The sequence below is a fragment of the Bos javanicus genome, chromosome 20, assembly GCF_032452875.1.
Source record: "Bos javanicus breed banteng chromosome 20, ARS-OSU_banteng_1.0, whole genome shotgun sequence".
NCBI lineage: Eukaryota > Metazoa > Chordata > Mammalia > Artiodactyla > Bovidae > Bos > Bos javanicus.
The window spans coordinates 32,701,457-32,715,113 of NC_083887.1; the positions used below are offsets into that span (position 1 = coordinate 32,701,457).

The 13,657-nt window shown below is 40.8% G+C and overlaps 1 protein-coding gene across 1 annotated transcript in view; it reads left to right on the forward strand.

Moving 5' to 3' along the window:
* OXCT1 (3-oxoacid CoA-transferase 1) overlaps positions 1 to 13,657 on the forward strand; it is a 160,824-nt gene that overhangs the window by 124,773 nt on the left and 22,394 nt on the right. The window contains exon 14 of the mRNA XM_061393630.1: positions 4,337 to 4,426. Coding sequence (XP_061249614.1) covers positions 4,337 to 4,426 — 90 coding nt within the window. The remainder of the gene's footprint in view (positions 1 to 4,336; positions 4,427 to 13,657) is intronic.

Consider the following 13,657-nt stretch of genomic DNA (forward strand, 5'->3'; position numbering starts at 1 on the left):
TATTTCCTAGGGAAAAAAGGTAGATGATCATATTCATTTTTTATTCCTAATTCTTTAGTTCCTGGTTCATAATAGACCCCGGAAATATTTGTGAATGGAGGATAACACTTGAGTCAGTATCTTTTTTGAAAAGTTTTATAACTGTCGTATTAAATAATACAGATTGCAGCATTCTAGTGCATTTTATTTCAGTATTCTTTTCATACTTGATGTCAGAGTCAATCCATAAAATGAGCTGGCTATGAAGTGAGTATCCAGCAATCATCTCCCCATTATGCTAGCCAGAATGCATTTCAGAACTAAAGTTGCCCCATTCAAGAAATGTGTATTTGCTGATGAGATTCTAAAGAAAGCCACACTTTGTGTCACCCTGGCCCAGTATTTCAATCGTGCCCAGAATCTCTTCTTTATTATAGGCCTGTTTTTCTCTAAATACCACTTTCTCTCTTGTGATTTATTTAAAAGTGTATTTTTAGCTCCTTAACCTCTCTGTTTTATCAGCTTTTTATTTTGTATATTGAATAGGATATAGGGTTTCTAGGAGGGAGATGAAGATGTAGATGAGATCTGTATTTCAACTCTATCAAGTGTCAAGCAGTGTGTAGGACATTTGGATAAACAGGTAATTACAGTGCCTAGGACAGTCACACCCCTCCCCGCCAGAAGAGCAGTGGTACAACGTCTCCTTAAGAGGCCTCAGGTCCCCCACTGTTGTGCAGCTGTAACAGTTAGTTCTGTTTCTGTGCAGAATTCTGTCCCTTACATAGAACTGTTTTGGACAACACACCATTTTATTAGTCACACTAGCTGATGTAAGAGATAAGCCTCCTGACTTCAGTGGTTTAGCATCTTATATGTTTATTTTTCACTTGTATTGAACAATGCAGTTTGTTTCTGAATAAGTGGGCTCTGCTCCACATGGTCATTGAAGGACCCAGGCTGAAGGAAGCTCAGTCATCTATGATGTCAATGTCCAGATTGTAGAACTTGAAGGAGCATAAAGGATTCTATGTGAGAGGTTTTTATGGGCCAGAACCTGAAACTACAGATGTCTCCTCCCTCTCTTCCGTTGTCTAGCACTCAGGCACATGTCTTCCCCAGCTGCAGTAGAGAAATGGGATATTCAAGTAGTTGAGTCCCAGAAGAGTGCCTGCTGAGTGGGGTTGAAAGACTGTGTTGAATTTCCCACCTGCTTCAGAGAGTATGTCTTACATAACTGTTTTTTTTTCTGCTGGTATAGATAGAATAAGTTGTTTTCCTTTAGTAATTGATTCTGTTTCAGAAATCACTTGGGACTTGAAATGGAAGGAAATGTTGTATTTTCTTTTTCTAGTACAATGAACTTACTTAAAAAATATGAAAACAAACATTTGAAGGTTTTTCCTGTTAACCTGCTAGAATGCTTTCCCTTAGGAGTCACTGCTGTTCTCTTTCCCATTTGGCAGACTGCTTTTGTGAAGCATCTCTTCTGTGACACCCCCCTGCCCCAGCCTCTTCCTCCCATTCCTGCCTCTCCAGGCACAGTTAGCATTTGCATCTTCAGTGTTCTGCTAGAGCTTGAACATACCTATGTTAGTTGAAGCCATTCATCCACTTATTCATCTGAGCACCTATAGTGTAGTAATAATAATAATAAATAATACAATGACAGAAAGAAAAGGAGAGTTGACATTCACTATGATAGAATTGCATACCGAATAGTGCCAAGGACACAGGGAAGAGGCACTTAGCTCTGCCTTGGGATGAGGGAGAGGTGGAGAATGCTTCTTTTACAGGGAAGAAGTTTGGTTCCAGTCTCTTTAATTACACAAGGATGCTTTCCCTTCCCTCAGTGGTGAAATTTATGAGGAAAGAAGCCTGTCTTGATCATCTCTAACTCTAGCACCCAGTACTGTCAGGCTTATGTTAGACACTCAGGAAACTGAATTGACTGACTCAGGAAACTGAATGTGTAAGTCGGTAAACTTACAAACTTTTGTTTATTCCACAGTTTTCATACAGTATTTCATCCATTCCTCACAACAGCTTTATGGTAGGGCAGATATTCTTATTCCTGAATTATGAAGAATGAGCCCAAATTCAGAGAGATTTGTGCGTGTACATGCTACGTCACGTCAGTTGTGTCCAATTCTTTGCCACCCCATGGACTGTAGCCGTGGACTGTAGGCTCCTCTGTCCATGGGATTCTCCAGGCACGAATACTGGAGTGGGTTCCCATGCCCTCTTCAAGGGATCATGACCCAGGGATTGAACCTGTCTCTCGGTGTTTTGCACACGACACATGATGGGTTAATAGATCTACGGTGTTCTGCACTTAATCTTGTGCATTTTTCACTCTTGGAAACCAATGTGTAAGTTTCAGAATAGTGCTTTGAAACATAGCATGTGCTTTGAGGACAGAACATTAGATCACTTGAATTCCTTTGCATGATGAAGGCTGTTCATTTACATTGAGTCAGGGGATAAAGTTCTTTTTAACAGAAACAAAGAGCTAGTTCTTTCCGACATGTTTTATAGCTCTTCATATTCCTGCCAGCACAGTGTTACGTGCTTAGTTGGTACTCTATAAGTCTTTCTTAAATAATTGACAGGGGTTTAAAATACATACATCAGATTCACTTAAAATGGACAAGCTTCTTTTTAGAGGCTGTCATAAACTTTTACCAGTATCATTGTGTCACAATGGACACAATTTGACTGTGGTATATTCTAATTCAAATAATTCTGTTTTAATTCAAGGAACGTTTAGCACACTAACTTAGCCTCCAGTTTTCTTTGGCTTTCTCATTCTTTGGCACTTACACTCTTAGTCTGCCCAAGGACACCATGTGCGGAAGCTCAGACTGGCTGGATATTCTTACCACAGCAGTTTGAGATATTTTAAAATGGACTAGCTTTAGTGTCTTCTGATGCTTTAAAAAATCTCAAACTTCTAAGAGTTGGAGTTTATGATAGACATTCATTGCTTCCATCTATAACTTTCATATTTTGTACCATAACGTATCAGTGTTCTCTACAGAAATATTATGATGTGGTGCTTAACTTATTAAAATTGCCGTCAAGTAAGGTTGAAGGCATGACTTATAGAAATATAAAATTATACATTTCTACATGGATATTCTGCTTCATCACAATCTTAATGTCTGAAGACAGACTCATTTGGTCTCTTCTACTCCTTTCTTGCTCCACTCTCCAACCATTGCCATGCTTCTCATGTCATTTAGTGACAAGCTCCAAACCACGAAGATATCCTGACTACTTACTCCCTTCTTTTCTGTTTCCTAATTCATGTTCATGCAGTGTTGCATTGACCTCTGAAATTTCTGAAACCAGGGTATTTGAGACTGTTTTAAAGCCAGCTGTGAGTGTGTGGCCTAATCTCCTTAAAGCTATGAAATTAGGGGAAAGGAGCCGAGAGCCCTGTAACCATTTATTGTCAAATCAGCAAGAGGACTTGTATGAAAAAATATATTAAATTTTCAAGAGGTTTCGGTGTTAGAAACATTTCTCGTCAGTCTACTTGAGTAAGAATTTATTTCATCATCTCTGGAAGCACTTGCTTTTTCCAAAATTCTATAACCAGGAGACAGACTAGACAATGGGAATTATTCAGAGTATATGGCACAGAGAAGGTGGTTGGTAAATGTTTAATGAATGAGGAGCTGGACAGATGAACACCAATAGAATTGTCTTGATGAAAGGATCCTGAACTGTGCTTTCGTTTTCTGTTTTTGCTTCACAGAAATATATACTTTTGTTTTGGTTTATTTTTGTAAGAGCAAGAGGAGTGCCAAGTTTTAGAAAGACAGACCCACCTTTCATATTAATCATTACTAGGGAAACACCACTAATGCATTAGTTTGTTACCTAGTGGCATTGAATCTGCAGGACAGCCAAGAGAGTGCTTTAGAAAGGGTCTGTGATTGAAGACTCAGTGGTGCCAGTTGTATGTTTAAAAATAAAGAAATGAATGTCAGGGGTATATAGATTTTCATCTCCTATTATTCTGATAGTAGTAATGTGCCCAGAATTTTGGAAAGATTCTTGAGGCTTTTCTTATCCACTGATTGCCTTATTGCTAATATTTCTTTGATGTAATAATGTTAGCTATATTTAATAAATGTGACATAGTAATATTTATCCTGAACTTATCCTTCAGCCACAGAATAATAGAGAACAACAGAATATTAAGGTGATAAAGTTCAAGTACTAAGCAATGAAGGTCAATGAGTTTTTCTGATTAATTATTCCAGCAACTTCTTGCAAGTTAATTTTGTTGCACCACATACTGAAAGGTTGAAAGAGAATTACTTCTTATTTTTTGTTTGTTTTGCAGGGAAAGATGGTGAAAGGAATGGGAGGGGCTATGGATCTAGTGTCCAGTGCCAGAACCAAAGTAGTGGTCACCATGGAACATTCTGCAAAGGTAAGGAGGGCTGCTTTTGGAAATTCACACTGGGCTGTGACTGTGGTTTTTATTGTTTGCTCTGGATCACTCAACTTGATAGTATTTATATTTTATAGCAAAACATTGCAAATAAAGACAATTAATTTATTATCATTCAGCTAAATGGTTGTTTAACTTTGAAGCAAACATCAGGGCATTCTTTGATTATTTGCCTCACGTGCACATTAAAGGTAAAAGCTATAATGTCTTCAGAGGCAGTGAAAAGATGTTAGGGAAGAGGTGTTGATTCCGGTTTGTAGATATTTTTAATTTTGGGGCCACACCCAGCGGCATGAGGGATATTAGTTCCCCAACCGGGAATTGAACTCGTTCTGCCAGACAGTGGAAGCTCAGTGTCCTAACCACTGGACTGGCAGTGAATTCTGATTTAGGTTTAAAGATGGTTATAGTGGTTGTATTTCTGTGAAAAATGAAAATGCAACAGAATGTGGGTTTTTAAAAGCAGTTATTTTCATGTGGTTAATGTGGCCTTTTACCAAGGCTGTGGAGGTGCCATTTTGAGAAGGTGTTAGAAAATGATGGACTTGGTAACAGCAAGTGGTCTATTCTGAAGAATATTACACTTCTATTTTGATAAATTATTCAGTGTTTATTGAATGCCTGTTCTGTGTTGGGCACTGCTGGAATTTGGCTGTGACTAAAAATGGACAAGAATCCTTGACCTCGTGGTGTGTAATTAATGATGATGATGATATCATTATCCTACAATGGTGATGGCTTCCATTCATTGAGCTTACTGTGCTCCAAAGGTACACTAAGCTCTGTGTGTGTTTGCCTGTACAAGCCCATGAGCTTGATATAGGTATTTGTCGTGGGTCCAGAAACAGAGTTTCAGTGAAGTTAAGTACTTGCCTGAGGTCACATAACTAGTGGAACTGAGATTAGTCCTGATACCTCTGACTTTGAGGCCCAGTCTTCTAAATACCAAGCTATCAGTATGACTTGCTTTCTTATTCCTTTCTTATTTGTATTTGAACCAGCTGAGCTTAATTGCCTTCCTGACCTGAATCCCTGGGCTTCTGATAATTTGCAAAGTTGATATTGAGTGACGAGTACGCTTTTCACTCTCTATGCCCTCTGCTCATTCTCCTTTAAAAGTCTTACTTTTGAAACAAAAACTATTTTCACCTTGTTGTTGTTGTTCAGTCGCTAAATTGTGTCCGACTCTTTGCGACTCTGTGGACTGCAGCACGCCAGGCTTCCCTGTCCTTCACTATCTCCCAGATTTTGTTCAAACTCATGTCCATTGAACCAGTGATGCCATTCAGCTATCTTGCCCTCTGTCGTCCCCTTCTCCTCCTGCCCTCAATCTTTCCTAGCATCAGGGTCTTTTCCTTGATACCTGCTATTTTGAGTGGAAGTGATAGTTCATTTTCACTTTTTTTATTTGGTGATGAAGTATTGGAGAGCCTGGATCTGAAAGATTTGCATTTGACTTGCTTCCCATGGGGAGTTCTGTTACAGAATGATATGTGTCATGAAGCAGTTTCATTGTGAAAACTGTAATAAATACAAAATTATAAATTGCTTAGTAAACACTGAAAACTGAGCAGTGAAGCCTAAATATGGAACAATAGAAATGAAACCAACACAGGTGACTTCTGAGCAGTGCCTCGCAAAAAGCATCCAAAGTACTCCATTTCAGAGACAAAGGAATGCCAAGCACGCAGATCAAATCCAAAGTTTTTCCAGAACATAATGTCTGTTTGGAGGAAACTCTTGCCGACTTTCCTTTTGTTGTTCCTTCAGTGTTGACGCATAGGCAGTGAAGTCCGACTCATTTCAGATTATTTTTGTGCATTCGTTTTCAAAACATTGGGCCTGTATTTAGCAAATTCTCTCTCTCTCACTTCTCTTTTCCCCCCAAACTGTTTTCTTTCTCCTCAGCTGGAATTTTTGATAGAGGAAACATGGCACTTCAAACTTCTGATTAGTCCCTTATTAAAGCTTTTCATAGAAGGAAGATACTCTTTTTTTTTTTTTTTAGAATTTCTTATTTTTCTTCTCTGAGTGAGGAAACTGGCACTGACTTTTAGACCAGAACTGAAGTTAGATATTTTCCCTAGATACTTTCAACTGACCAAACTAACAAAAAATATTCTTGTGCTTAAGAGATTGGTTCAAGATGGCAGAATAGAAGGACATGTGTTTATCTCCTCTTGCGAGAGCCCCAAATCACAAGTAGCAGTTGAACAACCATTGACAGGAGGATGCAATAATAATAGTGACTTCTTCATAGTTCACAGTTAGATAACCTTGAAAACTGGGCTTCCCTGTTTGCTCAGTGACAAAGAATCCACCTGCTAGTGCAAGAGACACACATTCGATCCTTGGGTGGGATCGATGCCCTGGAGAAGGAAATGGCAACCCACTCCAGTATATTTGCTTGGGAAATCCCGTGGACAGAGGAGTCTGGTGGGCTACAGTCCATGGGGTTGCAAAAGAGTTGGACATGACTTAGCAACTAAATAACAACAAACCTTGAAAACTAACCAAAAGAAGAAGTTCCTTTTCTTGCCACCTTCACTTTTTACTCCTGGAATGTGATTCCTACTCTCTGTTGTTCACCTGGACTCACTGTTACTGGCCCAACTTAAGGAAACACAAGGACCTCACTTCTTTCCTGCATCTTTTGTCTGCCTGAAGATTGAGAGAGGTTGGAAAGAAAAGAGAGAGGAGAGTTCTTTCACTCCTAGTGGCCTCTCCCGTAATGACCAGTTCTTTAAGACATGCCAGGTACTGCCTTATGACTAATCAGCCCAGGGGGAGGATCCCTACAGTTTTCTAAGATACAGAGTGGATAGTTTGCAGTGAAGAATTAAAATCTGAAGAAAGAAATATAATCTTGTATTCTTGGGCTGCTAATCTTTTTTTTCAGTAAGTGGATGGAACCATCAGCTGGTCTTAGGTATAGCTTTTTGCTCCTTTTCTTCATCTATAGGGTTACAGATGCAGGTTACTTACAAATATAGCATGACCTAATGTTTACAAATGTTTTAATCAAAGGAAACTCTTTCCTTGTAAGTCTTTGCAGCCAGCCCGGAGCTTATGGTATTTGAAGCCTGGCTGCCTACAGTGCTGCTCTAGAGTAACCATCATAACATTTCCCTTGCCTTGAAACTGCCTCTGGAGACATAGAGCAGGCACTGGTGTCAGACTGGCATTGTAGAGTGGCTTTCATTTAAACTTAGGCATCGAGGTTCCAGGCAAAATTACAAAAAAGTAGTGGTAGTTTTTGGTGTCTAGCCACCGTCTTTCTTCTCTTCTTTTGATCTCTTGGCGTGTCCTTCTTTTGCCCTCTAAAAATGGGGAAAAATGGAGGAAAGGAATAGGAGTTGGAGTCGTCACTAGGTGCAAGGCTCTGTGTATGTCATTGTAGATACTGAATTTATTAACCTGTCAGTGACCCTGTAATGTAAGGCTGGGATGTAGGCAGGTCAGAAACTTGTCCAGGTCAGCGGCAGAGCCTGAAGTTTTACTCAGTTTGGTCTAGTCCATGTTCATCATACGATTCCATGCTGCCTCCTCACAAGAGTTACCTCTGTATCACCATCCCACCCACACCGGCCATTTTCTGGGAGCATCAGGTTTCAGAAGTACCTCTTTCTTTTTTTTTTCATTTTTTCCTGGTCAAAGCTCTCCTTACTTTGTTGAGATGGATATCAGCAAAATATTCATTTATTTTTTTATTGGCCATGTCATTTGGCTTGTGAGATTGAACTCCTTGCTCTCACTCAGCAGGGAGAGCAAGGAGCCCTAACCACTGGACCACCGCCAGAGAATTCTCTCAGCAAAATATTTAAAAGAAAGCAATGGAATTGTGTCACTTAGTACCCATCTCCCCTTCTTCCCTTTTGTATTAGAACCCTCCCAGGCTTTAGCTGGGCACATTGTAGCCCAGTGACAGACCACATTTTCCAGACCTCCCTTGCATGTTGTTCAGTCATGAAGTTGTGTCTGACTCTTTGCGATCCCATAGACTGCAGCACACTAGGCTTCCCTGTCCTTCACATCTCTCAGAGCTTACTCAAACTCATGTCCATTGAGTTAGTGATGCTATCCAACCATCTCATCCTCTGTCATCCCCTTCTTCTGCCGTCAATCCATGTGACCAAGTTTGAGTCAGTGGGATTTCAGCATTTGAACCCATGTAATTTCTGGATCATACTCTTAAAGCCGAATTCTTTGGACTTTCTTTGCCCCTCTCTGGTCTTCTGAGAAAGACCTTAACTGTAGCCTTGGACCCAAAGTTGTAAACCACATGCTACCCCAATGCAAAGCTGTTCTCAACAACCTGGATCCCTAGACACCACATCCTCTTTTTTACTAGTTCCTCCAGGGCTCCATGTAACTTCATCCAAGGTCCTCTGCACCTCTGACTCTCTGCATCTCTCTTGGATGCTATATAAATTTTTGTCCCCAACTGTTATTCTTCACTTAGTGAATCCCTGATCCTTATGTCCACACTGGAATTGTCTGATGAATTCTAGGACTGTATTTCTTCCCTGTTAGATAAATCCCCCCAATTATTCCATAACTACCTCAACTATAACACTTATACAAGTAAAATCATCATTGCCTCTAAAAATCTCCCATCTGCTAGCCCACCTGGAGAAGTGGTGATGCCCCTGCCCCTTCTGGAAATTACCTGTGGAATTTCTGCCCCTCCCTTGGCACCAAGCACTGTACGTATTGCATCCACAGCACCCGTGTAATCTGCTCCGTCCTGTGCATTTCTGCTTGTTTAGGTCCTTGTCACATCTGCATAGCATCCCAAAGGTCCTCTTACTGCTAGACAGACTTTCTTTCCTGGTAACCAGTCATGCCATGCCACTGCCAAAGTGGCTAGTCTCAAACTAAAGCTGGATTGAATTAGGGCCACGGAGGAACTCAAAAGCCTCTTGATGAAAGTGAAAGTGGAGAGTGAAAAAGTTGGCTCAAAGCTCAACATTCAGAAAACGAAGATCATGGCATCCGGTCCCATCACTTCATGGGAAATAGAAGGGGAGACAGTGGAAACAGTGTCAGACTTTATTTTTCTGGGCTCCAAAATCACTACAGATGGTGACTGCAAGCCATGAAATGAAAAGACACTTACTTCTTGGAAGGAAAGTTATGACCAACCTAGATAGCATATTCAAAAGCAGAGACATTACTTTGCCAACAAAGGTTCGTCTAGTCAAGGCTATGGTTTTCCTGTGGTCATGTATGGATGTGAGAGTTGGACTGTGAAGAAGGCTGAGCGCCAAAGAATTGATGCTTTTGAAGTGTGGTGTTGGAGAAGACTCTTGAGAGTCCCTTGGACTTCAAGGAGATCCAACCAGTCCATTCTGAAGGAGATGAGCCCTGGGATTTCTTTGGAAGGAATGATGCTAAAGCTGAAACTCCAGTACTTTGGCCACCTCATGCCAAGAGTTGACTCATTGGAAAAGACTCTGATGCTGGGAGGGATTGGGGGCAGGAGGAGAAGGGGACGACAGAGGATGAGATGGCTGGATGGCATCACTGACTCAATGGACATGAGTCTGAGTGAACTCCGGGAGTTGGTGATGGACAGGGAGGCCTGGCGTGCTGCGATTCATGGGGTCACAAAGAGTCGGACACGACTGAGCGACTGATCTGATCTGATCTGAGCCTCCCAGTCTTTTGTCATCAACTCCCCAGCAGCCCACCCCATTCTGTTTCCAGGGCTTCACTTCTTCTAAGATCTCCACAAATGCATCGTGTTGTTTCAAGTTCTTAGTTGTTTCCATGTTCTGTTCTCTTTCTTTTTTAAATGGCTCACTTCTACCTCTACCCCACCCAATATAAATGAGCCAGCTTTTTATGAATTTGCTGGCTTAGCACCTTCCATCCTCTGATGAATATTCTTTGATGCTTTTTCTGGAAATTTGGCAGAATTATTGTATGTAAGTATGTTAATTTACTTGTTTCTGCAGGCACCAAATATTTGTTGAGTACCTACTATATGCCGAGCACTATAATAGGCTCTGAGGAAGTTAGAAATAGAAAGATGTGGTCCTTCATTTAGACAGGTCAGAGTCTCACCGGGATAGAGTCATAGAAACCAATACTTAGAATAGTTACACATCAGAGTGCATGTCATGGGATGCAGCATTTGCGTGGAGATCTGATGGATGGGGCAGAGTTTGCAGGGACCTGTGTGTTGCAGGTCAGGGGAACAGGCACTGGTGTTGCAGGGCAGTGCATGCTGAGATCCCTATTGTCAGAGAAACAAAGACGAGTTGGGTGGAAACACACACACACACAATTCTCCACACGTGGTAGGAGTGATGTTTTAAAATATAAACCAGATTATATCACTTCTTTCTGGGCTCAGAAACCCTCCATGGCTTCCCATCTCCCTTAGATCAAGTTCAGAGTGCTACGTATTATCTCTAAGGCCCCCCCTGGTTTGTCAACATCAATCGCAGTACCTCTGTGATTCAAGCTCCTGGGATTCTCCCACTTGCCCACTGAGCTCTAGCCAGACTCTATTCCTGTAAGTTTCTGGAACATTCCAAACACCCTCTGCCTCGGGGCCTTTGTGCTTGTTACTCTCTGTGCCTGGAAAGCTCTTCTCAGGTTATCTGCATGGCTCCCCTCCTCAGTTCAGTCAGATCTCTGTTGAGAATACCAGAGCAGTTTCCCCTGACTATTACACAAAATGAAATTCCCCCCTCTTCTGATGATTCTTCATCTCCTTTCTGCACTAGAATGTGAGTTCCATGAGGGCAGGGGCTCTTTCTATCACAACAGCTGAGGAAAATCATGCCCGGTGCATATTAGGAATCAGTAATTGTTGAATTCATTAATTTGAACATATTTGAACACTTTTAACTTTTTCCAAGCAGTTACATGTTCATAAACTGCCTCTATTTTATCATTATAACACTCTTCTGAGGTAAGTCTTAACTGTTTTCCTTCTAAAGATAATCCAGCCAAATTTCCTGGAGATTAAACATTCTGATAAAGGTCAGGTAGAAAATTAAGACCAAGTAGAAAATTAAGACCAGACGCAAGCTGAGAACCTATATGTCCTGCCTCCCCTTTCTGTTACTAAACTTTTCTGTCTGGCAACTACCATCATCACTAACAAGATAAAGGAAAGTGTTTTGTTCTCAGTATTGTGTACTGGAAATGTGTTCCTAAGGGTATAACTCTCAGAGCACAAAAGCAAAGAAATTCAGTCATAGTTGTCATTTATTGGAAACAGGCAAAGCTCCAGTACTTATTTTTGAGAACATAAATGAGAGCTCTATTTCTGAAACAGGCTTAGGTTTTATTTTTATTACAGTAGGAGGCCTGGATTCTAAAGAATAAAAAGAGTCATAATTATATTGTTACGAAGCTGAGGATAAATCTTTGTGAATAATATTTTTATTAAGTCTAATCCGTATCTGATAGCAAAGCAGTCATATCAAAATCTTGAATACTGTTTTACTTTGTCTTTGCTTTTTTAATATAATGTAACTTATTTTTTAACTTTTATATTGGGGTATAGTTGATCAACAACATTGTGTTAGTTTCAGGTGTACAGCAAAGAGATTCAGTTATACATATACATATGTCTATTCTCTTTCAAGTTCTTTTCCCATTTAGGTTATTAAAGAATATTGAGCAGAGTTCCCTGAACTATACAGTAGACTCTTGTTGATTATCTGTTTTAAATATAGCAAGGCGTATAGGTCAATTCCTGAGAAGGCAGTGGCACCCCACTCCAGTACTCTTGCCTGGAAAATCCCATGGATGGAGGAGCCTGGTAGGCTGCAGTCCATGGGGTCGCTAAGAGTCGGGCACGACTAAGCGAGTTCACTTTCACTTTTCACTTTCATGCATTGGAGAAGGAAATGGCAGCCCACTCCAGTGTTCTTGCCTGGAGAATCCCAGGGACGGCGGAGCCTGGTGGGTTGCCGTCTATGGGGTCGCACAGAGTCGGACACGACTGAAGCAGCTTAGCAGCAGCAGCAGCAGCAGCAGCATAGGGTCAATTCCAACCTCCCATCTGTCCATCCTCCCCACCCTTCTCCCCAGTGAGAAGTTTGTTCCCCCCAATGAGAAGTTTGTTCTCTAGGTCTCGGATTCTGTTTCATATATAATTTCATTTGTCTTTTTTTGTCATGAAGTTGAGAATAAATCTTTGTGAATAATACTTTTAGTAAGGCCATTTCATATATGATAGCAAAGGTGTCATATGGAAATCTTGAATACTGTTTTACCTTGTCTTTGTTTTGTTTTTTGTGCAGAGGAATTATACAAAGTATAGATGAGATTTATTCATCCTTTTTAATTTGGATCAAATATATTACCAAAAGCTGCAAATATGAAAGAGTTTTTTAAAAAATGCTTTCTCAGAAACATCCTTGAGATAATTTTCTGCAATGTTGAAAAGTATCCCAAGATAAAGTATTCTTCTGTGAGGATAATTCATAATTAACAGTTTCATTTGGTTTAATTTTTTTTTTTTTCATTCATAAGAGCTTGCCGCTGTTTTATAATTTGTTAATGAAACTTCTTCGCTAGGCTTGTTTGGAAAAAAAAAACAATCAGCTCAGATCAGATCAGTCACTCAGTCATGTCCGACTCTTTGCGACCCCATGAATCGCAGCACGCCAGGCCTCCTTGTCCATCACCAACTCCCAGAGTTCACTCAGACTCACGTCCATCGAGTCAGAGATGCCATCCAGCCATCTCATCCTCTGTCGTCCCCTTCTCCTCCTGCCCCCAATCCCTCCCAGCATCAGAGTCTTTTCCAATGAGTCAACTCTTGGCATGAGGTGGCCAAAGTACTGGAGTTTCAGCTTTAGCATCATTCCTTCCAAAGAAATCCCAGGGCTGATCTCCTTCAGAATGGACTGGTTGGATCTCCTTGCAGTCCAAGGGACTCTCAAGAGTCTTCTCCAACACCACAGTTCAAAAGCATCAGTTCTTCAGAGCTCAGCCTTCTTCACAGTCCAACTCTCACATCCATACATGACCACAGGAAAAACCATAGCCTTGACTAGACGAACCTTTGTTGGCAAAGTAATGTCTCTGCTTTTGAATATGCTATCTAGGTTGGTCATAACTTTCCTTCCAAGGAGTAAGCGTCTTTTAATTTCATGGCTGCAGTCACCATCTGTAGTGATTTTGGAGCCCAGAAAAATAAAGTCTGACACTGTTTCCCCATCTATTTCCCATGAAGTGGTG